The sequence below is a fragment of the Argentina anserina genome, chromosome 2, assembly GCF_933775445.1.
Source record: "Argentina anserina chromosome 2, drPotAnse1.1, whole genome shotgun sequence".
In the NCBI taxonomy this organism is placed as follows: Eukaryota; Viridiplantae; Streptophyta; class Magnoliopsida; order Rosales; family Rosaceae; genus Argentina; species Argentina anserina.
The window spans coordinates 6,533,948-6,558,718 of NC_065873.1; the positions used below are offsets into that span (position 1 = coordinate 6,533,948).

Below are 24,771 nucleotides of genomic sequence, written 5' to 3' on the forward strand. Positions count from 1 at the left end.
AGCATTCATCATCTCAGTCACATTCCCTACAATGGCTGAAACCAAATCCAAGATTCTCATCGTCGGAAGCACAGGCTTCATTGGGAAACATCTTGTCGAAGCCAGTGCAAAAGCCGGTCATCCAACCTTTGCCCTGGTTCGAGAACCCACCCTTTCAAACCCAGCCAAGTCCAAGATCATCGAAAGATTCAAGATTTTGGGCATCAACTTCGTCTTGGTCAGTTACCCTATTACCAATCTTCTATCCTATTTTTGTCATTTTTGTATTTATGTGTGATTTTTTAGTTTGTTTGGTAATAGTTGAGATAATTTAGCTACAACGAGCTATACCAGAACGTGTATGTCAATGTTCAATGTTATTAGCTAAATGTTAGCTCTATTCTCCACAAGTTTGGATCGGACAGATCACTTCCCTACTATGTTTACTCTCAGCCTAAAGACCAAACTAGTTTGCACTAGAATGGTGATCCTCAATTCAAAGGGAGTAATATTTTCTTCATGAATAGGTTTATCGTTGCATTCTTATTATGATTATACGAGCAACAATTGTATAAATTATTTCTAATATTCAAAGAACCAAATGCGTCTGATTGAACCAGCCAACCAGGCATGAGTCATCCTCTGATCTCTAGGAAAGATATGTGAACCCAAAAAAAAAAACCCTAAAGGAGCCTAGCTCGGCCATATCTCGAACTCAAAATTATAACTACGTGATAATTGACCTAACATCTCTACTTGGAAATTTGAGTAGGGTTTGTACTTCAAAGGTACATAAATTAAAGATAAAAATCGTTTCATTTGCAGGGTGATCTCTATGACCACGAGAGCCTTGTCAAGGCGATAAAACAAGTCGATGTGGTGATTTCAACAGTGGATCACTCGCAATTGGTAGATCAACGCAAGATTATAGCTGCAATTAAACAAGCTGGCAATGTCAAGGTATCAAAACTTCATCATTCACTGCTTTGTAATTAAACTCTGAAATATCATGACATTAGGAAGTGTTTATCAATTCATTTTCGACTGCTATATTCAGTTCGTTTGTACCATAAAAGAATATTGTTTTCTCCTTTGAGTGATTCAGAGATTTTTCCCTTCCGAGTTCGGAAATGATGTAGATCGAGCCCATGCTGTTGAGCCAGCGAAGACAATGATTACTGTAAAAGCCAACTTCCGCAGAGAAGTTGAGGCATCGGGGATTCCGTACACTTATATCGTTGGCAATTTCTTCTCTGGCTACTTCTTGCCCACATTGAATCAGCCCGGAGCCACTGCCCCTCCTAGGGACAAAATCGTCGTTCTAGGGGATGGAAACACCAAAGGTAAAGAAAATCTGATTAGCTGTGTTGATAAATAGCACAGAATCAATAATCTGATTCAGAATGGTAATTCATCATGCCGTGTACGTTTTATGTCATGTTAGGTTAACAACTTAACATATATCATGCACTCGCCATCTATTTCCATTGTGCAGATCTTTGACTACACGAAAACACCATAGTTGAATTCATTGACAATATGAAAAACGTAGTAAGAAAAAACTAGAAGTATATGAGCTAATGAACCCGGAAAACTTGCATTGTTTTATTAAGCATCCATAGGTTCGATAAATCGGCCTCATTGCAACCTGCAAGGCTGCAATAACAATTGTTTGAGTTTCTGGGCACGGTTCTGATAAATGAAAATGTAATAGACGTGCGATATTCTTTTTAGTAACTCTGCAGGAACTTTATATTCTGTCATCTATTTATATTGTTTTTTTACTCACTGGCATATTTGTAAGTTCATGAATGAAGTGTAATATTTTTTCATTTATTTATAAATTACCAGCAATTTTTAACAAGGAACAGGACGTTAGTACTTATACTATTAAGGCTGTGGATGATCCGAGAACCTTAAACAAGATTCTTTACATCATGCCCCCGGGCAACACCGTCTCCTTCAACGAAATTGTATCTCTCTGGGAAAAGAAGATCGGCAAGACTCTTGAGAAGATATATGTTCCAGAAGAACAACTCCTCAAGAAGATTCAAGGTTGGTGACAATAACACTAGCTGGCTAGTTCGATCATTACTCTATATGTTTGGGTTCATTTTTCTGTTCTTGTCTATCTTTTGGCAGAGGCTGTGGAACCAATCAAATCGCTACTATGTTATGGTCACTCAGTGTTCGTGAAAGGGGATCATACTAACTTTGAGGTCGAGCCTTCATTCGGAGTCGAAGCTACTGAACTGTACCCTGATGTCAAATACACTTCAGTGGACGAGTATCTCAACCAGTTTATTTGAGGTTAAAATTGAGATTGAGAAAATGCCTCATGCTTTTGGGGTCTCTTTGAGTAACTAGCGCTTTGAAAATAATTAGGTAGCCAATGATGTCCTCATGAATCATGCATGCATGCTGTGTATGAACGATCATATGATTGGGGGTTTACCTGGCCATTTGTGTTTGTACCTTTACCGAACTCTCCTGCCAATGGTAAACCTAATATTAGAATCGAATGACCCTAATGCAATAGCTAGCCGATCTGCTCATTTCAATTTGTGTCCGTTAGGCTTGCTCCAATCGTAGGTTTAAAGTCTAAATTGGTGATCCTTATTTCCCAAAAACCATCTCCAATGTCAGGTTGTCTCTATTAAAAAAATTCATCTATAAAGGGTTAGTCTTAATATGAACCTTGATTTAGACCATCGAAAGGAGAGCAACAAAATGCCCATCAATTTGGATCATGCAATTAGAGTTGGAAATAACATAAAATATGAGCTTATAAAAATGTCACATTGGGATAACTAAAGTATAAAAAAGTCACTCAATGGATGTAATAACCCTACATTACAAACAATATTAGTTTGATTCGAATTCTATAAAATTTCGAATTTTAATTAGAATGAATGTGTTTGGTTGCGATGTTATTAAACGAGAAACGGAAACGTTCTCGGAACGTTTAAATTCTAAAAACGTTACATTTCCGTAACGTTTATATCGACTTTTATTCTGTCGAACATTTGCGAAAACTCCCTTCACGAAAGTCGTAGAGCTCGTCGATACGAGTTCGTGAGTATGTGACGCATTCAAATCGGACGTCGTGCGTAAGAGTTATTAACGTTGGAAGTTAGTTTCCGATTTAGAAAGGGGTATAAAAGGAAATGTTTCTGAAGTAGGGTTTCCATTTTTGGAAACCCACTCCTTCCTCTCACCCCGCGCCTCCCTCTCGTCTCTCTCTCCATTCCCTCAAACTCTATCCCTCCGAAACTTCTCAACGCCGGCGATCTCTACCTACAGGCGGTCGTGGTCATCACCGCCTAGCCCAAGAGCACCGCACGGCTCTCCTATACGAACCTTGAGGTCGTCGCGGCGCCTCGTGACGTTGCGAGCCTCCACACTTCAACCCGAGGCTGCAAGCTCCATCGCCACCGTCGAGAGCACCACCGTGGCGACGCGAGGGCACGAAGGGGAGCATCACGACGCCAATCGTCGCCTTTGGAGCTTCTGCCATCGATCCAGGGGCAAAACCGCACGATCTCAGTCCTCCCCAAGGGTTTGAAGTCCATCGGCGATTCAAGCCTTTCCGAGGCCAATCGGAGGGTCTAGCTTCGAATTAAGGTATGGTGTGGTTGTATTTGATGGTTGATTGTGATTGTAAATGATTTGGGATCAATTTGTGAGGATCGGAGGTGTTGGAGAAGGAGGAGTTACCGCCGCCTAGAGGCGGCGCGTGTGAAGGTGTGGGGTGGTGTAGGGGCTGCCTAGGACCGTAGGAAGGAAGAGGGGGAGGAGGGGGAGAGTTTGGGCACGGTGGTGACATCACACGCGCCGTTTTGGGCTCGGCGCGTGGGCCCCACGAGCCGGCCGGAGGTGCCGCGTGTACCCCACGCGCCGCCACGTGCGGCGGTGTGAAAATGTTTTCCGATAGGGGTATTTTGGTAATTTACTTAAATGTAAATGTAAATTTTAATTACTACGGTAAATGTAATTAAATTTTACCTTCGGTAAATATAATTATAAATTACTTTCAGTAAATGTAAAAAGTAATTTTGTAAAAGGGTAATTTAGTAAATTTTATTTACTGAATTTGTATTTACATTTAAATAGTACGTATACGTACAAAAATACGTATTAATATTTATACGTACAGAAATACGTATTAATATTTATACGTACAGAAATATGTATTAATATTTATACGTACAGAAATACGTATATAATATTTATACGTACAGAAATACGTATTAATATTTATACGTACAGAAATACGTATATAACATTTATACGTACAGAAATACGTATAAATCGTATATTTGTACAGTAAACCATGAATAGTAACAGTGAACAGTAACAGTGAACAGTAATTTCGTAAAACCGAAAATTCCTGAACAGTAACCGAATATTACTGTTTCGGCATTTAAAGGTTTACGAAACGATTCTAAATTCTTTTCTTATCTTTTCAAGGTGATCGTTAAATCAAGGAAATGAATTATCATCGGGAATTGTGGAATTACGCTCGAGTCTATAAGGTGAGTAAAATCTCACTTATTTACGAATCTACCCTTGCGGTGATTCCAAGATTTTTGCTGTAATAACCCTAAATTTCAAATAACATTTGAGTGGATTTGAATTCTTTAAAAATTGTGAAATTTAATTAGAATGGATGTGATTGGTTACGACGATAGGAAACGAGTAACGGATACGTTATCGGAACGTTTAATTCGAAAAACGTTACGTTTCCGAACGTTTATATCGACTTTTAATCCGTTGCTCGGTTTCGAAAACTTTCTTCACGGAAGTTGTAGAGCTCGTTGATACGAGTTCGTGGGTATGTGACACGTTCGAATCGGACGTCGGATGTAAAAGTTATTAACGATAGAAGTTAGTTTCCGATTTGGAAACGGGTATAAATAGAATAGTTTTGTGAATTAGGGTTTCCAATTCAGGAAACCCTTCTCTATTGTTTCGCCGCCTCCCTTTCTCTCTCCCTCCCTCGCGACTCTCTCTCCCCTACCTCTCCTTCCAAGCCGGCGATTTCCCTCCAATCGCCTCCGTGCTTGACACCGCCGGTGTCACAGAGACCGCGTGACCACGACGCAGCGATCGGTAGTAGCGGCGACGCACCCCGAGCGGGGATCAAGCAACACCGACGGAGCTTGACCTCGGGATCTTCGAGTTCGACGTGGCCGGCATCGCAGGAGCTCGGCGCCACCACCACGACCTCGCCCTTTCCTCCGCGACACGAACCTACCCACGGGAGACTCACCTCGAGCAGCGGCGCCATCGATCATCCTTCCTCCGAAACCGAGTCTCACGGCGACTTTTGGAGCTTCATCGAGGGAATCCGACGGTCCAAAACGTCGATAGAGGTAATGAATAGCTTCGAGTAATTGTTGTGATGGTTGATGATGATTGTTGGAACTTTTTGGTTGGATTTGAGGAGATCGGGGGTTGATGAACGCCGCCGCCTTAGGCGGCGCGTGTGGAAGTATGGGGTGGTGTAGGGGCGGCCTAACGCCGGAGAGAAGGAGAGGGGAGAAAGTAGGAGAGATTTGAGGTAGCGGTGGCGTGCTACGCGCCGTGGTTAGCCTCGGCGCGTGGGCCCCACGCGCGGCCCGCCGGAGGTGGCGCGTGTGCCACACGCGCCGCCACGTGCGGTGGTGTGAACAATTTCGACAGAAGGGCATTTTGGTAATTTACTGTGTACGGTAAATGTAAATGTAATTTTTAATTACTACGGTAAATGTAATTAAATTTTACCTTCGGTAAATGTAAATATTAATTACTTTCAGTAATGTGAAAAGTAATTTTGTAAAAGGGTAATTTAGTAAATTTTATTTACTGAGTTTGTATTTACATTTAAATCGTACGTATACGTACAGAAATACGTATTAATATTTATACGTACAGAAATACGTATTAATATTTATACGTACAGAAATACGTATTAATATTTATACGTATAGAAATACGTATTAATATTTATACGTACAGAAATACGTATATAATATTTATACGTACAGAAATATGTATATAATAATTATACGTACAGAAATACGTATATATTATCTATACGTACAGAAATACGTATATATTATTTATACGTACAGAAATACGTATTAATTGAGTATTGTACAGTAACCGTGAATAGTGAACAGTAACTTCGTAAAACCGAAAATTGCTGAACAGTAATCGGTTTTTACTGTTTCGGCATTTAAAGGTTTACGAAACGATTCTAAATTCTTTTCTTATATTTTCAAGGTGATCATTAAATCGAGGAAAGGAATTATCGTCGGGAATTGTGGAATTACGCTCGAGTCGATAAGGTGAGTAAAATCTCACTGAATTACGAATCTACCCTCGTGGTGATTCAACATTTTTGCAAGTGTGTTTATCAAATGAATTACAACATGTATATAATTTAGTGGACTACATATATACAGTATAATGGTAATAAGTACAAATATATATATATATAGTTCATTAAATTACGTACTGTTATTAATTCATTAAAAATAGTCATTTTGATGACGGAAGTTTGTGAATTGAGCATGTGTGGTGAAATATGACATGTATAAGATATAGTGGACTATGTATATATATTGTATAAATGGTAAATAAGTACGAATATATATAGTTTGCTATATAATATACTGTTATGATTTATTGTGATTATATTGAGCATGTGATTTGAATTGTACAATATGATGTGAGATTATTGTACATGATTTTTAACATTGAGATTGTTAAAATGTGAATTGTCTTCGGACCTGATTTTTGGTACAATATGATGTGAGATTATTGTACGTGTTTGGCAAGTCGAAACCTAGTCTTTGGCCGGGCGAAAGTTACGATACAGTTAGAGCTCTAGTCTGTCTGCCTTAGTACTGCATGCGAGGTAACGGGTGGTTATCTGCTCATGGGTACTCGGTGTATTTTGGATGTTGGGTAGCGGGTGGCTATCCAATATCAACGGTGTATTACGAGAGGGGTAACAGATGTGTACCAGCGTTCTTGGTACCCGTATTATAAATGCATTGGGTAACCAGAAGGGTTACTTAATTTCCTCATGAACGTTTTGTTTCATATTTCTTTGGGTCAACCAGATGGGCTGACGAGTGACTCATGAGGGCATTTATATTTGTTGTTTTATGATCTTTCGTATATTTTGATATGCGAATTATATTTTGATTTTACTCATACGAGCTGTAAAGCTTGCCGGGTTTGTGTTTACAATCCCGGTGCACCAATTCGATGGTGTAGTGGATGACTCCGCAGGTGTAGATTAGCGGGAATTGACGGACCGCTCAGAGGACTTGAAGTGATTTACCTCCAGCTTGTGTGAGGATTTTGTGTGACTATTTTGTGAGAGATTGTGAGGATTATTACATTCCAACTTACTTAATGTAAATTATAAATTTGGGTTGTAATAATTGGTTTTCTGAGTTGTATTGATAACTCAGTGATGATCCGCTGTGCACTTAAATGATTTCGATTTTATTGAGATTATTTTGTGTTTAACGACTTTAGAATTTTGAGTTTTTAAGCTCGAAATTTTGGGGTCGTTACATTTGCAAGAGTTTTTAATATTGAATTACGACACGTATATAATATAGTGGATTACGTATATATCGTATAAATGGTAATAAGTACATATATATATAGTTTGCTATATTATATACTGTTATGAATTCATTGGAATTGGTTATTTCGAATGACGAGAATTAAATGTTGAGCATGTGATGTGATTTTTGTACAATATGAGGTGTGATTATTGTACGTGGTTTTAACATGAGTTTGTTAAAATGTTTTGTCTTCGGACGAGTTTTGTCTTCGGACGAGTTTTTGTCTTCGGACGTGTTTATGAAATATGACATGTATATGATATAATGGATTATGTATATATTGTATAAATGGTAAATATGTACATATATATATAGTTTGCTATATAATATACTGTTATGATTTTTATCGTGTTTTATGTCATTTTGATGACGAGTTTTATATATCGAGCATGTGATTTTGATTTGTACAATATGATGTGAGATTATTGTACGTGATTTTATCATGGAGATTGTTAAAATGTTGACTTGTCTTCGGACTTGATTTTTGGTACAATATGATGTGAGATTATTGTACGAGATTTGAACATTGAGATTGTTAAAAATGTTGATTTGTCTTCGGACGTGATTTGGTACAATATGATGTGAGATTATTGTACGGGATTTTAACATTGAGATTGTTAAAATGTTGATTTGTCTTTGGACGTGATTTGGTACAATATGATGTGAGATTATTGTACGTGTTTGGCAAGTCGGAACCTAGCCTTTGGCCGGGCGAAAGTTACGATACAGTTAGAGCTCTAGTCTGTCTGCCTTAGTACTGCATGTGAGGTAACGTGTGGTTATCTGCTCATGGGTACTCAGATTGTTTTGGATGTTGGGTAGCGGGTGGCTATCCAATATCGGCGGTGTATTACGAGAGGGGTAACAGATGTGTACCAGCGTTCTTCGTACCCGTATTATAAATGCATTTGGGTAACCAGAAGGGTTACTTAATTTCTCATGAGCGCTTCTTTTTCTTTGGGACAACCAGATGGGCCGTCCACTGACTCATGAGTGCATTTATATTTGTTTGTTTTGTGGATTTTCGTATATATTGATATGCGAGTTATATGTTTTCATTTTACTCATACAAGCTGTAAAACTTACCGGGTTTGTGTTTACAATCCCGGTGCACCAATTCGATGGTGTAGTGGATGACTCCGCAGGTGTAGATTAGCGGGAATTGACGGACCGCTCAGAGGACTTGAAGTGATTTACCTCCAGCTTGTGTGAGGATTTTGTGTGACGATTTTGTGAGAGATTGTGAGGATTATTACATTCCAACTTACGTAATGTAAATTATAAATTTGGGTTGTAATAATTGGTTTTCTGAGTTGTATTGATAACTCAGTGATGATCCGCTGTGCACTTAAATGATTTCGATTTTATTGAGATTATTTTGTGTTTAACGACTTTAGAATTTTGAGTTTTTAAGCTCGAAATTTTGGGGTCGTTACAGTTGGTATCAGAGCCTAAGTGCGTATTTGGTGATTATCAATATCATCCGGGAGCGATGATCCGACTGCAGGCGGGCACCCATCACATGCTCCTCGGTATTGATATGTCGCCGGGTATGCGAGAGTGTTAGGAGCCATACCTTATGGTTTGGTCTTGTAGAGAGTATTGTGACGATACTCCGATGATTCACATTCTTCTGAAATTTCATGATTGATATTGGTTGGATCTATTTTGTCGAATTCGAGACTTCACATGTATGACTGAGTGTTAATTGTTGAATGGTGATGAATTTGGAAAAATGGCCGTGAACATGGCCGAGGACGGACGAGAGGTCGCAGCCGAGGTAGGGTTGCAGGCCGAATCCGCAATGTGGAGAACCTTTAGGAGGAGGCTGCTCCACGGGCAGAACAGGTTGACCATGCTGCTGTCGTTAGAGACGACGATAGTCGTGTGTTAAGTTGATCAAGGACTTTAATCGTCTGTCAACGTCTTATTTCATAGAGGCCTGGATCATATGGTAGTGGACCACTGGATCGAGGGCATCATAATCTATTTTGAGATGATTGAGTACCCTGAGAGAGAAGAAGATGATATCGACACTTATTAGTGATAGTTCGGTAGAGGAGATGGTATGATTGACTCCTACATCTATGAGAAACTCTTTATGTGTCACTTCGCATTTGGAGTGTTCCTCAAATTTGAAACAATGAAAGGCTTGTCCTATTGTGATTGGAAGTGGAGAGTTCTCTGCTTATTTGATCGTGATTCCGGATCACACCTATGATGTGATGATAGGAATTGATTGGTTGAGTACGCAGTACACGGTGATTGATTGTTTTGACATGGTGGGTTCATTCGTAGACCCAGGAAACCAGAGTTTCGTATCTTTGACTCGAGGCGGATAATGTCATGAGAGTTTGAGTCATGGCATATGTTGAGTATGTGGATCTGAAGTAGCTATCACAGACATCGTTGTGATATCAGAGTAAAGTGAGACATTTCAGGAGATACTGTGTTATAGCCCCTATAACGAAGACGCCGTATGGATGGGACAAATGAATTCAAAGACTTAATGACTAGTGCGATCAGCTTAGAGAGGCTACAATACTCTCTGAGTTTGACATGCGATCCAAATACTGGAATGCTAACAGGTTTGAGTATATAGTTTCCTATTAGGGCAGAGAACTATCAAGGAGTCTTGATAGAGAGCGTTGACCCTATATTGAGGGATGTTCAATGTTTAAATGTTAAGGACTAGATTTTAGTTATGCAACTAATCTAAGTTGAATCCTAACAAGGTTGAGATATTATGTTCAGGTAAGAGATGTGTAGACCATAGGTTGGAGGTGGTTAACGAAAATTTTCGTGACTAGCATCTCTAACGCTATTGGTAACAGAGTGGGAGGGCGTATGATACGTCCATAAAGTGGTAATACAATTATTGAATTGAGATTCACATTTTGTTGACGTGACATTCCAAACTTGTTTTGGTTCGGCTATAAACAATTGATGTTACGCATTGTTCTTGGTTGAGCAAGAAATATAAGGTGATGGAGAAATCTCAATGTGGCGATATGAATTAATTATTTGCTAGATGAGCATTTAAATGAGAACGCTGTTCTTTCAGGATTTAATTATTTTGGTGTTGGGGATTGGAACTTCACAATGCCACTGGTCCAAATGAGACGCAATGGCGGTAAAGTAACTCTATTGAAGGTAAGGTATGAGATGACCTTAGCTTAGTGGTGTTTTAACGAATTGGTCGTGACAAGTACCTTCTAACTGGTAAAGAAATGGTTGAGGACTAAATCTTCTTTTCAAGTGCAAGTGGTGTTAGTGTTGGAGACTTAGAGTTTTTTTTTCCCTCTATGCATCAGATTGTTTATTGTTGGATAAGGTGAAGTTGACTGAAGTGTTCAACAAAGGATAAATTTTACGATAAAGAGTAATCAATTATATTACTGCTTGCAGAGAAGTTATTTTGGCCGAATGCGTTGGCCATGAGGGTTCTTAATGAAAGTAAAGAAACAACTGTTTAGAGTGGTGGTATAGCGATCATTTTGGGTTAGTTTTGAGGAGATGGTGGACCTAATATCGGGTTCTGTTGAATTAATTACTAAACTTATTAGTACTACAACGGTGGGAGGAACCAATATCTTAGATGATGCACTGGGGCATTTGTGTGGGACTGTATGTCATGCATTTGAGGCATGTATGAACCAGGGGTAAAGTATATCTCGGTTGTGGTCGTGTTGGATTTTGCGCTGTAAAGTTCACCTAATTTTTCATGTTCCACCGTTGGGAGATAAATACATTCTTTGTTTGAACCCCAAATTGTGGCATACCACTCATGGAAGCAGGAAGCTGTAATTAATTTTCGACGGTAAGTTTTGATGAGAGGGGTAGGATGCGTGATGCATCTCTCTCTTGTGGTGGTGGTAGAATTTGCTACAACCTTTTGCGTACATTAGTCAATTCTCTGGTGAACTGTTTGAGAGTAATTCTTAGTCCAAGGTGGTGATTCTGTGGTGGTTGTGAACTCGATGAGTTAAGATTTCCTTATCGTGTTGCCGATACAAATAGGGTACTTGGGTGGGTATCATGCACGACAGTTATCATTCCAGCATTGACATGGTACCCTATGAGGCACTTATGGTAGACCATGTCGATCTCCGATCTGTTGGGCCGAAGTTGGTGATGAGGCACTGATGGGCCCAGAGGTGGTTCAGGAAACCACGGAGAAGATCTCGATCATTCGGGATAGAATCCGGACCGCTCAGAGTAGACAGAAGAGCTATGCAGACCTGAAGAGGAGACATGTGGAATTTGAGATTGGTGATCATGTGTTCTTGAAAGTTTCACCTATGAGGGGTGTAGTGAGATTCGGCAAGAAGGGAAAGTTGGCACCGAGGTATGTTGGGCCTTTTGAGATACTTGAGAAGGTGGGCGAACTAGCATATCGACTAGCCTTGCCTACTAGCATGTCGGGCGTTCACAACGTCTTCCACATTTCCATGCTGAGGAAGTATGTACCAGATGAGTCACATGTGATCAATCATAGCACCATTGAAGTGAAGGAAAATGCCACTTTTGTTGTTGAGCCGGTTCGAATTCTGGATAGGTCCACAAAGAAGCTTCGGAGGAAAGAAGTGGAGCTGTATCCCTTGTGCAAGTGGAGCTTCGGGGTCGTTACATTTGCAAGAGTTTTTAATATTGAATTACGACACGTATATAATATAGTGGATTACGTATATATCGTATAAATGGTAATAAGTACATATATATATAGTTTGCTATATTATATACTGTTATGAATTCATTGGAATTGGTTATTTCGAATGACGAGAATTAAATGTTGAGCATGTGATGTGATTTTTGTACAATATGAGGTGTGATTATTGTACGTGGTTTTAACATGAGTTTGTTAAAATGTTTTGTCTTCGGACGAGTTTTGTCTTCGGACGAGTTTTTGTCTTCGGACGTGTTTATGAAATATGACATGTATATGATATAATGGATTATGTATATATTATATAAATGGTAAATATGTACATATATATATAGTTTGCTATATAATATACTGTTATGATTTTTATCGTGTTTTATGTCATTTTGATGACGAGTTTTATATATCGAGCATGTGATTTTGATTTGTACAATATGATGTGAGATTATTGTACGTGATTTTAACATGGAGATTGTTAAAATGTTGACTTGTCTTCGGACTTGATTTTTGGTACAATATGATGTGAGATTATTGTACGAGATTTGAACATTGAGATTGTTAAAAATGTTGATTTGTCTTCGGACGTGATTTGGTACAATATGATGTGAGATTATTGTACGGGATTTTAACATTGAGATTGTTAAAATGTTGATTTGTCTTCGGACGTGATTTGGTACAATATGATGTGAGATTATTGTACGTGTTTGGCAAGTCGGAACCTAGCCTTTGGCCGGGCGAAAGTTACGATACAGTTAGAGCTCTAGTCTGTCTGCCTTAGTACTGCATGTGAGGTAACGGGTGGTTATCTGCTCATGGGTACTCAGATTGTTTTGGATGTTGGGTAGCGGGTGGCTATCCAATATCGGCGGTGTATTACGAGAGGGGTAACAGATGTGTACCAGCGTTCTTGGTACCCGTATTATAAATGCATTTGGGTAACCAGAAGGGTTACTTAATTTCTCATGAGCGCTTCTTTTTCTTTGGGACAACCAGATGGGCCGTCCACTGACTCATGAGTGCATTTATATTTGTTTGTTTTGTGGATTTTCGTATATATTGATATGCGAGTTATATGTTTTCATTTTACTCATACAAGCTGTAAAGCTTACCGGGTTTGTGTTTACAATCCCGGTGCACCAATTCGATGGTGTAGTGGATGACTCCGCAGGTGTAGATTAGCGGGAATTGACGGACCGCTCAGAGGACTTGAAGTGATTTACCTCCAGCTTGTGTGAGGATTTTGTGTGACGATTTTGTGAGAGATTGTGAGGATTATTACATTCCAACTTACGTAATGTAAATTATAAATTTGGGTTGTAATAATTGGTTTTCTGAGTTGTATTGATAACTCAGTGATGATCCGCTGTGCACTTAAATGATTTCGATTTTATTGAGATTATTTTGTGTTTAACGACTTTAGAATTTTGAGTTTTTAAGCTCGAAATTTTGGGGTCGTTACAATGGAACTCCTTACTATTAGCATGGGATGTTGGAAATGTTTAATTTTTTTTATATGACAGAGAATGACATTAACACTATTCCCAATGTCAGCGGCTAAAAAATGGACCTCAGGCTTTCAACTACAAGCGAATTAGAGATTGCAAAATGGCAAATCACAAAAGAAGAGGAGAAGGTCTAGAGGTAGTACAAAACAAGATCGAAGAAAGAGAAAGATGTTGTCTTTGATTCAATGGCAAAGGCAATTGATCTGATTTCAATTAATGCAGGTTCAACAGCAGTACTCTTGATCGTTGAAAGCCTACTCATCCTAGTTCTCCTAGTCAAATAAGGAAAGACCCTAGTTTGGTTTCTGATTCCTCTAATTGGAAGGTTCAATGGGTCTGAGGCGGGTCTGAGGTCCTCACATCTTTTAGAAAATACTGATTTAGGGATTGGTAGGTTATTGATATAATTTTTCATTTGCAGTATCCACCACCTTCTAGGACAGATCTTTGAAGGCCTTTAAATTTAGAATTCTTAGGTTGCTTGTTTTGTTAGAGTGTTTTAGCTGTAGCGTGCATTACAATATACTTGTATATATGAAGCTTTTGGTTAATCCTTCCTTGTGGTTGTATGATTTCATAAATAAATGAAACCATCTCCTTTCGCTTAATAAAGAACAGATAACATTAATTTTTATTTTCAGTATACAGTTTATTCATTCGTCACTGGAAAGTGAGAAAAGACTTTTTTGCCTTCATTTTATATCACACAGTCAACATTAACGAAAACGTGACAAAAAAACGACAAAAAGATACGTACGTTGTTAACAGAATTTTGGTATGATATTAATCATTTCTAAGTTCAATTATCATATTGTCAGTCACACATTTCTCCAGACATAATTTGTGCAATATATCTAATAAATTTTCATACCGAATATTTTGCCTCTGTTATTAGTTGCTTCTGATTCAAAACTTGCCACATTCACATTGTCCCTTGTCTATAACTCTATCCGTTTCAAATAATATGCCCCTCATTATGATGTTCCTAAGTTCCAAAAATATAAAATATTTCACAAAATTAAAATTTTCTTAAAGTGGAATTTAAATATTTTCCAAAAACGCCTTTTGAAAATGGGAGAATTTAAAATTATATTATTATTTATTGCAAAGTTCTTATAAAAAGTGGGTGGGAGGACGAAAGTACATTATCGCAAATTTGCTGATCACATTTCATTTGTTCACCTTGTGCCCACTTTTCTAAACTCATGTCATGTATTTTTTCTCAACTCATATGTAGATAATAATTAAGCAATTAGACACATGACATAAGTTTAAAAATGTAGATACAAAGTGAACAAATGAAGGGTAGTCGGTAAATTTTATGTAAATTAGAAAACTTCATATTAAATTCCATATTAAACTAGAAAGCTCCATATTAAATTCTTTTCCAAATAATTCGAAAATTCCTCGTCAAACTTCTTCCCTGCACCTTACATTGAACCCGGACGCATAACCATCCACGTTAAAAATCCATCGTCACCCCTACGCAAGCGTTGTCGCACACACCAACGCCGAGGACATTTTCATCATTCCGCACCTCCCCACCTTCCCCATAAAACCAGCAAAGCCACTCCCATAGTGAACGGCATGGTATTACTCTCTGCCCGTCTCCTCCTCATTTCACTCGCAACGCTTTCTTTAGCTTTCTTCCTCGACTTCTCCCAATGGCGGAAACCAAGTCCAAGGTTCTCTTCATCGGCGGCACCGGCTACATCGGCAAGTTCATTGTCGAGGCCAGCGCCAAGGCCGGCCACCCCGCTTTCGTTCTCGTCCGGGAGACAACTCTCTCCAACCCTGCCAAGTCCAAACTCATCGACTCCTTCAAGTCCTCCGGCGTCACCTTCCTCATCGTACGTTCACTTCCCCACTTGTTGTTCTCGTCTGTCATTATCTTATTATGTGTACGGTTTCGAGTATTAGGTTTTAGTTTGTCTGTGTGTTTTGTAGGGTGATCTGTACAACCATGAGAGCCTGGTAAAGGCGATCAAGCAAGTCGATGTGGTCATTTCGACTGTGGGACACGCGCAGTTGGCTGATCAGGACAAGATCATCGCCGCCATCAAAGATGCCGGCAATGTTAAGGTGGCCATCTTTCATTTTCATAATCTCCTCTATTTTTTGTGTTAAAAAATTTCTCTTTGAAATTGAGGTGGTTTTGTTGCAGAGGTTTTTCCGTCGGAGTTTGGAAACGACGTTGATCGAGTGCACGCCGTGGAGCCAGCAAAGACGGCGTTCGCTACGAAAGCCAAGGTTAGAAGAGATGTTGAGGCGGCCGGGATTCCGTACACTTATGTGTCGTCCAACTTCTTTGCTGGGTACTTCTTGCCCACACTGAACCAGCCAGGAGCTACTGCTCCTCCGAGGGACAGAGTCGTCATCCTGGGTGATGGCAACCCCAAAGGTACACCTAACATCCAGACCCCCACTCTTGAAAACGGGCAATATATACTTCGATCTCCTGTCTCCATTCCGTAGAGAATTTGTGAACTTGTTCAGGAATAGTAAAAATCATTTGGTAGGTGTATGAATTGTTTCATTTTGGATCACTAGGTTCTATTTGTGGTTCTTGAAAAGTGCATGTCATCAAGAATATTGCTGATATATTAGTGGTAAATTTCATGATGCTAATGATTGTCGGATTATTCCTAGTAGTGGACTAGTGGTAGGTGAGAATTAAGTTTATCGACCACTACAAGAACCGATTATGAATTTGATTTTACTGGGGTGTCTTTTGTTTTTTCTTGGATTTGTATATCTGCAGCAATCTTTAACAAGGAAGAGGATATTGGTACCTATACCATTAGGGCTGTGGATGACCCAAGAACATTGAACAAGATCCTTTACATCCGGCCACCTGCCAACACCATCTCCTTCAATGAACTTGTGGCTCTATGGGAGAAGAAGATTGGCAAAACCCTCGAGAAGGTCTATGTCCCGGAAGAGCAACTACTCAAGAACATTCAAGGTAGGTAACATAATTCAACGAGTGACAACTGCAGCTTATTATAACTCTGAATGTGTGTGCTTTTAATTTTGCAGAGGCTCCTGTTCCAATCAATGTGATACTATCAATTGGTCACTCAGTTTTCGTGAAAGGAGACCACACTAACTTTGAGGTCGAGCCCTCATTTGGAGTGGAAGCTACTGCTCTTTACCCTGATGTCAAATACACTACTGCGGATGAGTATCTCTCCCAGTTTGTCTGAGATTAGAACTTCATGTTGTTGATTTCTCTATATTCTCAAATAATGGAGTTCATGGTATAATGTTTAATGTTTTCGTGTGAAAAGGAAAAGAAAGAAAATAGAAGATGGGGCTGTATCCCTTGTGTCATCTATGTTGAAATGGATCCTTTTGTAGAAATGAAGGTTTCCGAATTAGAATTATCTTGCCCCTGTTCATTTCTTCTCTGTTAATTTCTTCTCTGTTGGTGCTGGTTCTCTTTGAGATTTTGTTTGCTAAAAGGAAACATTTTTGAAACTGATCTTCCTTGACAAGGTGGAATGGTGGATGGTTCTGCAGCAATTTTATTTTGTTTGTGAACTCCATCCTCCATGAGTAAAATGATGCTCACCTTTCTTAATGAATACCACTCTTGGTTAGCGAAGGCATCAATTGCATGTCTGCTCATCTCATACAAAGATGTTATAAAATATATCATGTTCATTGCATTTGGTTGTCATTGTCCCCATAATGATTCTGTCCTATTTATATTTCTATGGCGGCAAACAAGTGAACATGGTCCTTTTGTTTACCGCTGCAATATGAGATAATGGAGTGAATTAAAACAATTTACTTTGAAGTGGATCAACAACTCTGAGTTTTTGACATTTGTTGCTTGTTAGAGAAAATAGAAGGATGAAACTCACATTACTAAATGTACATTCCTACAGTACAGAACTGACTTGTATAATGTTATAAAAAAAAGTAACATAATACAATAGAACCTCGTTAAATTAATAGCCGATTAGTTAATACCTCGTTAAAATAATATTTTTTGCCAATCTCAACTCGGGGCTAACGTGTTAAATTAATAACTCGCTAAATTTTGAAGTAATAGAAATTTGAGAATTCATAAATACCCCATCGAATATTAATAATGACATGATTTATATGATAAATTTTACATTCTTGAGGATTTCGTGGAAGAATTTTTGTTGATTTAATTATTATCAAATAAAAATAATATAATACATCGAACAACATAATATTTTAAATAACGATATCCATGATAATCAAACAATATGGTGCATAAACGAAGTAAAACTTTTTTTCTTCGAAAAAGTGAAAGAAAACATTTATTATACCTTCATAAATTAATAATTTATTAATTAATCGATAATAATCTATTAATTTATCGATATATTAGTATCTCACTAAAATAATAAATTTTATCAGTTCCGAACCTATTAATTTATAGAGGTTTTATTGTATGCAACAAAAAGAAAGTGATTTATATATAAATATATTACAATTAAATATGCTACACATTTCCAAGTATTCTAATGTATTTTTACATAATAACAAAGAACATTAACAGCTCAATCAGTTATAACCTATGAAGCATGGACACGAATATGAGTGTATGTGTTGGACATAATGCGATATACGGACACGGCAAATTAAATTATTTTTTACACGGACATGTGACGAACACGTTAATTAAATATTATTTTTAATATATATCTATTAAACAATTAATTTATAAAATTTAAAACTATCTGGATTGTTATATATATATATATATATCAAAATTTGTGTAAATATAAACAAAAAACATTTATGTTGGAATGATTGAGGAATTTTGATCTACTATGGACAACCAAAGTTTGAATTCCATCACGAGCAGCGTGTCTGTGTCCGATACGATACGTGTCAAACACGCAATACGCGACTAAGTGCAAGTGTCCGTGCTACATAGGTTATAATTATAAGCGACTATACAAGCTAGCAGAAACCATCAATGTAATCAACATGATCATGAGACCATCTCCGATTCAAAAGGAGAAAACACAGGCACATTGGACTAAACATGATGTAAACGATAAATTCAAAATTTGCAAGCTTTTCAAGTCTGAAGTGAACTCCAGTTCAAATCTATGTGGTATCATCAGCATTCATGGATGAAACACCATTATCCCTACTCAAGAACTATATCTAGGCACGCTCCCATCATAAACGTAAAACACTTGTGGTTGCCAACGAGTAGGCCGCCTTTCAACTGTCTGCATTCCTATTTCCGATTGGGAACTCACACTTGCAAAACTATTTTCAATGATTGACATCTGAAGCGTGCTAGTGAGTACGAAATTAGGATCTTCCTTTTCTAGCTCATTTCTTTGCACACATTAGTCTCCGGAAACGGTAGTTTGATTGAATAATGATTAGAACTCTGATAAACAAAAAATCCGTTCTAACAAATAAAGTCTGGCTCAAAATTGCTACAGAAATCGATCATTTATAAAGCAATGATTAAACAAAAATATGAAAAAGAAATAAACAAGCAAATGACTTCTGCTCAGTCATGCATGCCCATCTTTCTTCCTTTGCTACCACCCTTCTTTCCCGACGGCTTCCCTCCTGAAAACTTCCCAGATCCTTTACCTTTACCTCTCTTCTCCTTTGTATTTTTTCCTTTCTTTTCGCTGCCTTTCCCTGCCCATTTGTTACCTGTTCCACGACCCCTTGCATCCTTTTTCATTCGAGCATCAACACGGACTTTACCCGGGCCAACCTTGACTTGAACTCCTTTCTTCGCAACCACATACTCCTTTTTAGGCCTCTTGGGCACAGCCTTCTTATACAATTGGTCAATTTGCTTGCTCTTTGAACGATCAGAGATATCTGCCTGATCTGATATTACATTGGCCTTCTTGCGAATTTTCTCAAGCTTCCTCATGGCAACACGCTTCTTGCGAGCTTTAGCCTCTACCACCTTCTTTGCCGGCCGAGCATTAATTTCTTTAAACTGCGCTTTCATTGCATTAATCTCTTCTTTGGTCACTGGCCGTATTGGTCGTCGGTGCTTCTTTTCCTCATCCAAAAACCATTTGGGCAAGCCTTCGTCATCACGCATGTACTTATTATATGCATCATCAAGTATCTCTTCCCTGGTTTTCTTTGACAACATTTTCTTTGCACATGCCAATATTTCAGCTTTTCTATAGGTATCCATATCGTCCAACTCATCTGATGATGAGTCATCACTTGAATCAGTATCTGTATCTGGAGCAGGGACAATCTCAAAATCATCATCAGCCTTCTTAGCTTTGATCTCATGATTAAAATTGGACCCAGCAACACGATTTTCAGACTTTTCTTCAACATTTTTAACCGTCTTTTCCAGGGGCTTCTCAGGCAGGGGTAATTTATCTTCTGGCTTTTCAACCTGCATCTCGTCCTCACTATCAGACTTCTCCAAATCACCCTGCTCTACAGCTTCAGCAAAGATCGCCTGACTAAACCAGTTATTCGTAACCTCCTCCTGAGTTGCTCCTTCCCCATCATCAAGAGCATCTAAGAGAGGATTCTTTTCCTGATCAGCCTCATCTCTGTCTGAATCATAGTCAGATGGAATCGTATCTTCCCTGTCAACATCCTGAGCAGCAGAAAGCAACAACTAAGAATATGATTGAAAAACCAACCCTCCAGCCGGAAAACCAAATTACGCTTGGCAGCACTTTTCAGATATATATATATATATATATATATATATATATATAGAGAGAGAGAGAGAGAGAGAGAGAGGGTGCAAGGTCATATTTTAATCATCTGCTCACAGATTTGCAGAAACAAACCGAGACTATAAAGTATAAACATAAAAATTAGAAATCCCAAACAATTACCACTTTCTTTTCTTTAAAACATACCTCCAAACTTTGAGCCTCTTCTTTCATACGCTTTCGCTGCTTTGCACTTCCCTCCTTTTTTGTCACATAATTTTCATACGCTTGATCCATAAGCTCTTCCATTTTTGCATCATATCTAAAAACATACATATGATTAATTAAGTGCATACAGACTACATAAACTTGTATCATTCAATCTGATATAAGGGACAAGATGTATAACCTTCTACGGCCATCATCAGAGTCTGCATCACTGGAAGATGCTTCCTCAGGTTTTTCTTGCATGTCCTCGTTTTCGCTAACTGACAGCTCCCCATCCTCACCATCATATTCAGTGGAATCAATCGCTACAAGATCTTTCTTACCCTGAATACCAGTGATAAAACCACCTTATTTATCTTCAGAAATACACAATAACACATTTGTTTGCTTCAAACACCAATAAGAGCATAGCACCATCTAATGTCGGGTATCACCAAATTGCAGAAACATTACACTCATGCTCATCTATGTGGATCACAAATGTATGTTATATCAAGACATCATGCTCCAGAACGAACGATTATAAGCTATCTTAGCATCGTGCCAAGGGATGAAATTGCATTTTTCACAAAATATGAGCCACCAAAGATTACAAACATCGCAGACTAAACGAGTATAGCATACCTTGATTGCAGATAGAGAAAACAGATTATCATCTGTATAACCATCTTGCATTGCATCTATTTGCATCCCTGTTGCCTTCCGAACCTTGTCCTGGAAATTATAGAAAACATCAATGAGCAAGATGATTGTATATGGATTTTATGTGCTTTCACTTGTCTGGAAAAATCATATCCTTACACTACAAGGCCCTTCGGAACTAATTTAATACTAAAATGTATTGACACAACTTCAAATTATAGAACATGTAATAAATCGCCATAGGAATTTGGCAAATTAAGAATTAAATCAATTGTTGTAGCTTCATTTAATGGCCAAAAACATTCATGATGCTGACAGTAGCATTCTATCTGCACTAGTATGAAAGGTTAGTTTCTTAATCGATACATAGATGCAAATTTCAATTAACTTTTCAATTTCATGATTGCCAAGCAGGAAATAGGGAAAGAAAATCAACAAAGAGATCATCTCCTGCAAGACTATATGACTAATATGAAATAAACGAGTAAAATGAAAGGGGGGGAGGGGGTGGGGTTGTTGATTCCTTGCAATCAAACAGAGAGTTCTCTATTTCCACAATTTGATGCATATATATGAACAAGAAAAGGAATACCAACCTGAGCACGTTTCTTGGCTTGAAGCTTCTTTTCTCGTTTCTTCTTGCGCTCCATTGCATTTGTAAGCTCTTCCATTTCATTTAGTATTCTGTCATCATCAGCCTCCTTATTTTCCTTTCCAACATCGGGGGCAGTAGTAACAACAGCTTTCTCAGAAGGAGACAAGGCCTTCTTTATCTGCACTCGCCACCTAAATGAAAAATCAAGCATTACCTATTAGTCTTCAGCACAGAAATACTGAAATTCTTCATGGCCAGCAAATACATTACAGTTAAATTATTTTCATTCTATTTCCAGTACAATGGGGAATATCCATTTTTACAATCACCTTTCAACCCTTTTGCATTCGTTAAAAACAAAATGTAATATCTTCTATGAAAAGCAGTTGGGAGTTATCCATTCCTTCCAAAGAGTTAAAACAACCCATCAACTAAATGTCAAAACCTCAAATTAAGCCACAATGTCAGTGATAGCAGGGAGTTAGTGTTTGACAGCACTTACATGACCCTAGTTGAATAAGATAGCCCACTTTGGTTAAAGATATTCAGGCAGACAAATCAACAATTGGAGATGTATGCATCCAAATAGCAGGACAAGACATATACCACAGCTGAATTTAAGGTATCTACTTGATATGCAACATACAATTTAGTCACTCTAGTTTTGATCAGATTTCAAATCCTACTTCCAATATGTTTGCTGTGGTTCCAAACTTGTATATGAAGAGGAGGTTGAAACTACCTAAAAAAACAGGTGGCCTTAAAGAACTATGATATCAACAAACCCAACAATGATCCTACGGCAGCAAATAAGTATGTACTATACTTGTGATACAAGATCCAAGAGGCAAACATGAAAAAAAAAAGTGTTCCTTACTTCAATAGATGCTTGAAATCTTGCTTCCCCAAGACACGCAGATCATCACATAGAATTTTAACCTGTTGAACCACAAACATTGAAGTAAAAGGAAGACTAAGAGTATCCAGATTATAAAAAATTAAGGAAATAGCATATAAAAAGATGAATAGATGTAGTTACCTCATCTGTTGTCAAAGCATGATCCTTAATGGGCAAAGATGCATCATCAAATGTTATGGAAGTAACAGATCCAAGAATATCAAGAGGATTCTCAGACCAAATGAAGTCAGCAGCTGAAGACACTTTCCTCAAAATTGTGTCTCCGTCTTCGTACCTGCATATAGAACACAATCAAACATCTATAACGATAAAATAAACTTCTGTTGACATACCAACAGCTACAATAATTTAATTCTGCACATAAGAACAGCAATGTAGGGGTAACACTCCTAAAAACAAAAACAGTTTCATACTTCTCAAGCTTATGCTACATACTTCTCAAAAAAAAAATTGTATGCACTAACAATAACAACAGAGGCCATTTCACGATATAAAACACATTGTAGTCAATGGATGCTTGATATTAACCAAATAAAAATCAGAACAGAAAGTTTACCCATCACGGTGTCTTTTTTGTTTTGTTCCTCTTAGTACGTCCACCACCTACATCAAGGAAAGTTGACGATATTATACAACAATAATCACAACAAGAAGGATAGAAAATAACATGTACACAAACGGAGAAATCACTCCATCTCCTCTCATAAAATTACCTTCTTTGGAGGTTCCACTGCTTTAAACAGATGCTTCATATCAAGTAGCCGAGGATCAATCTTTGCAGGAGCTTTGTACTTAAAACCCAAGAGATATGTCTCCGCAGACGCACTACGACTAGCTGATGGTTTATACTGTTCAACCTTCTCAAATAACTGCAAAGCATTTCCCATTCCAGAATCAGCTAAACACATCGAACCAAACTAACAAATGTGTTATCCATTACCAAAAACAAAAAAAAACAAATGTGTTATCAGTAATAATGGGGAAATTCACCTCCTTAAGGCAAAACAAGACTGCATTATAATCTTGTGACCTGAAAATCTGAAACAAAACACGAAATAAATAAATTCAAGACAAAATGTAATAATGAATAGAGTTAAAACACTACTAAGATTACATACTCGAAATTCGATATGGCGAAAATATCGATTTTTAATTACCTTGGTGACAAATGTGCCCTTGGGAGCCAAGAGCTGAGTGGCGAGCTTCACCGAGTCAATAACCAAAGCATTCTGCGACGTAGCTTCCGACGACCAAGCTCCACCGACGTTTGGGGAGCCATCGTGAAGGACCAAATCGAAGGCGGAGCAGCCTTGCTCCTTCATGAGCCGCCTGAGTTTGGCGACGCACTCGGTCCTGGTGATGTCCTGCTGGATGGAGAAGGCGCCGCGGATGGGGGCGATGGGGACTAAGTCGACGCCGACGACGAGGCTGCCGACGGGGACGCGCTGGACGGCGACTTGCATCCAACCGCCGGGGGCGGCGCAGAGATCGAGGACGGCGTGGGAGGAGTGGAGGAAGGAGTGCTTGGCGTCGAGCTGGAGAAGCTTCCATGAGGCACGGGAGCGGTAGCCGTGCTCTTTGGCGAGGTGGTAGTACTTGTCAAGACGATGCTTTCCCTTCACCTTCCCCATTGCTATTTCTCTCTCTCTCTCTCTCTCTCTCTCTCTCTCTGCTTCTGTGTTTTGCCAATTAGGGTTTTGATGGGTTTAGGTTTTTATAGTCTGCATATTTCTTAACTAAAGGCCCCTGTTATTTTCAGAAGAAAAATGTCACCGCCTCAGTAATTATATTTTTACTATTTCGATAAATTTATTAATAAAGGGGAACTGGCATCTCATCTCATGTTTTGAGTTGTAACTTTGCGGTGGTATTCGGTTTGAACGATTAGTTTTATGTTTTGAGTTGTAACTTTGGGGTGGTATTTGGTTTGAACGGTTCAGTTTTAGA

General features: G+C 38.5%; 3 protein-coding genes across 3 annotated transcripts; 2 read left to right on the forward strand and 1 right to left on the reverse strand.

Annotated features, from left to right (window-relative positions):
- The first annotated feature begins 31 nt into the window (after nt 1-31).
- On the forward strand, nt 32-2,288 carry LOC126782820 (phenylcoumaran benzylic ether reductase Pyrc5-like). Its single transcript, XM_050508148.1, has 5 exons — nt 32-217; nt 805-939; nt 1,085-1,322; nt 1,831-2,034; nt 2,122-2,288. The coding sequence occupies exons 1-5, from the start codon at nt 32-34 to the stop codon at nt 2,286-2,288; spliced, it is 930 nt and encodes a 309-aa protein (XP_050364105.1).
- A 13,081-nt stretch (nt 2,289-15,369) lies between these two features.
- LOC126782870 (phenylcoumaran benzylic ether reductase Pyrc5-like) lies at nt 15,370-17,179 on the forward strand. The gene is given in 4 exon segments (XM_050508207.1): nt 15,370-15,628; nt 15,726-16,179; nt 16,540-16,743; nt 16,818-17,179. Coding segments are annotated over 4 exon segments (1,011 nt in total). The 5' UTR covers nt 15,370-15,442; the 3' UTR covers nt 16,985-17,179.
- Nucleotides 17,180-19,130: 1,951 nt separating this feature from the next.
- On the reverse strand, nt 19,131-24,496 carry LOC126805520 (adoMet-dependent rRNA methyltransferase spb1). Its single transcript, XM_050532299.1, has 11 exons — nt 23,982-24,496; nt 23,815-23,862; nt 23,538-23,693; nt 23,381-23,427; nt 22,945-23,098; nt 22,783-22,844; nt 21,907-22,096; nt 21,293-21,382; nt 20,850-20,992; nt 20,648-20,762; nt 19,131-20,376 (listed from the first exon to the last, which is right to left on the reverse strand). Exons 1-11 carry the CDS (start codon nt 24,453-24,455, stop codon nt 19,297-19,299), a joined length of 2,559 nt encoding a protein of 852 aa, XP_050388256.1. The 5' UTR covers nt 24,456-24,496; the 3' UTR covers nt 19,131-19,296.
- Nucleotides 24,497-24,771: the final 275 nt, after the last annotated feature.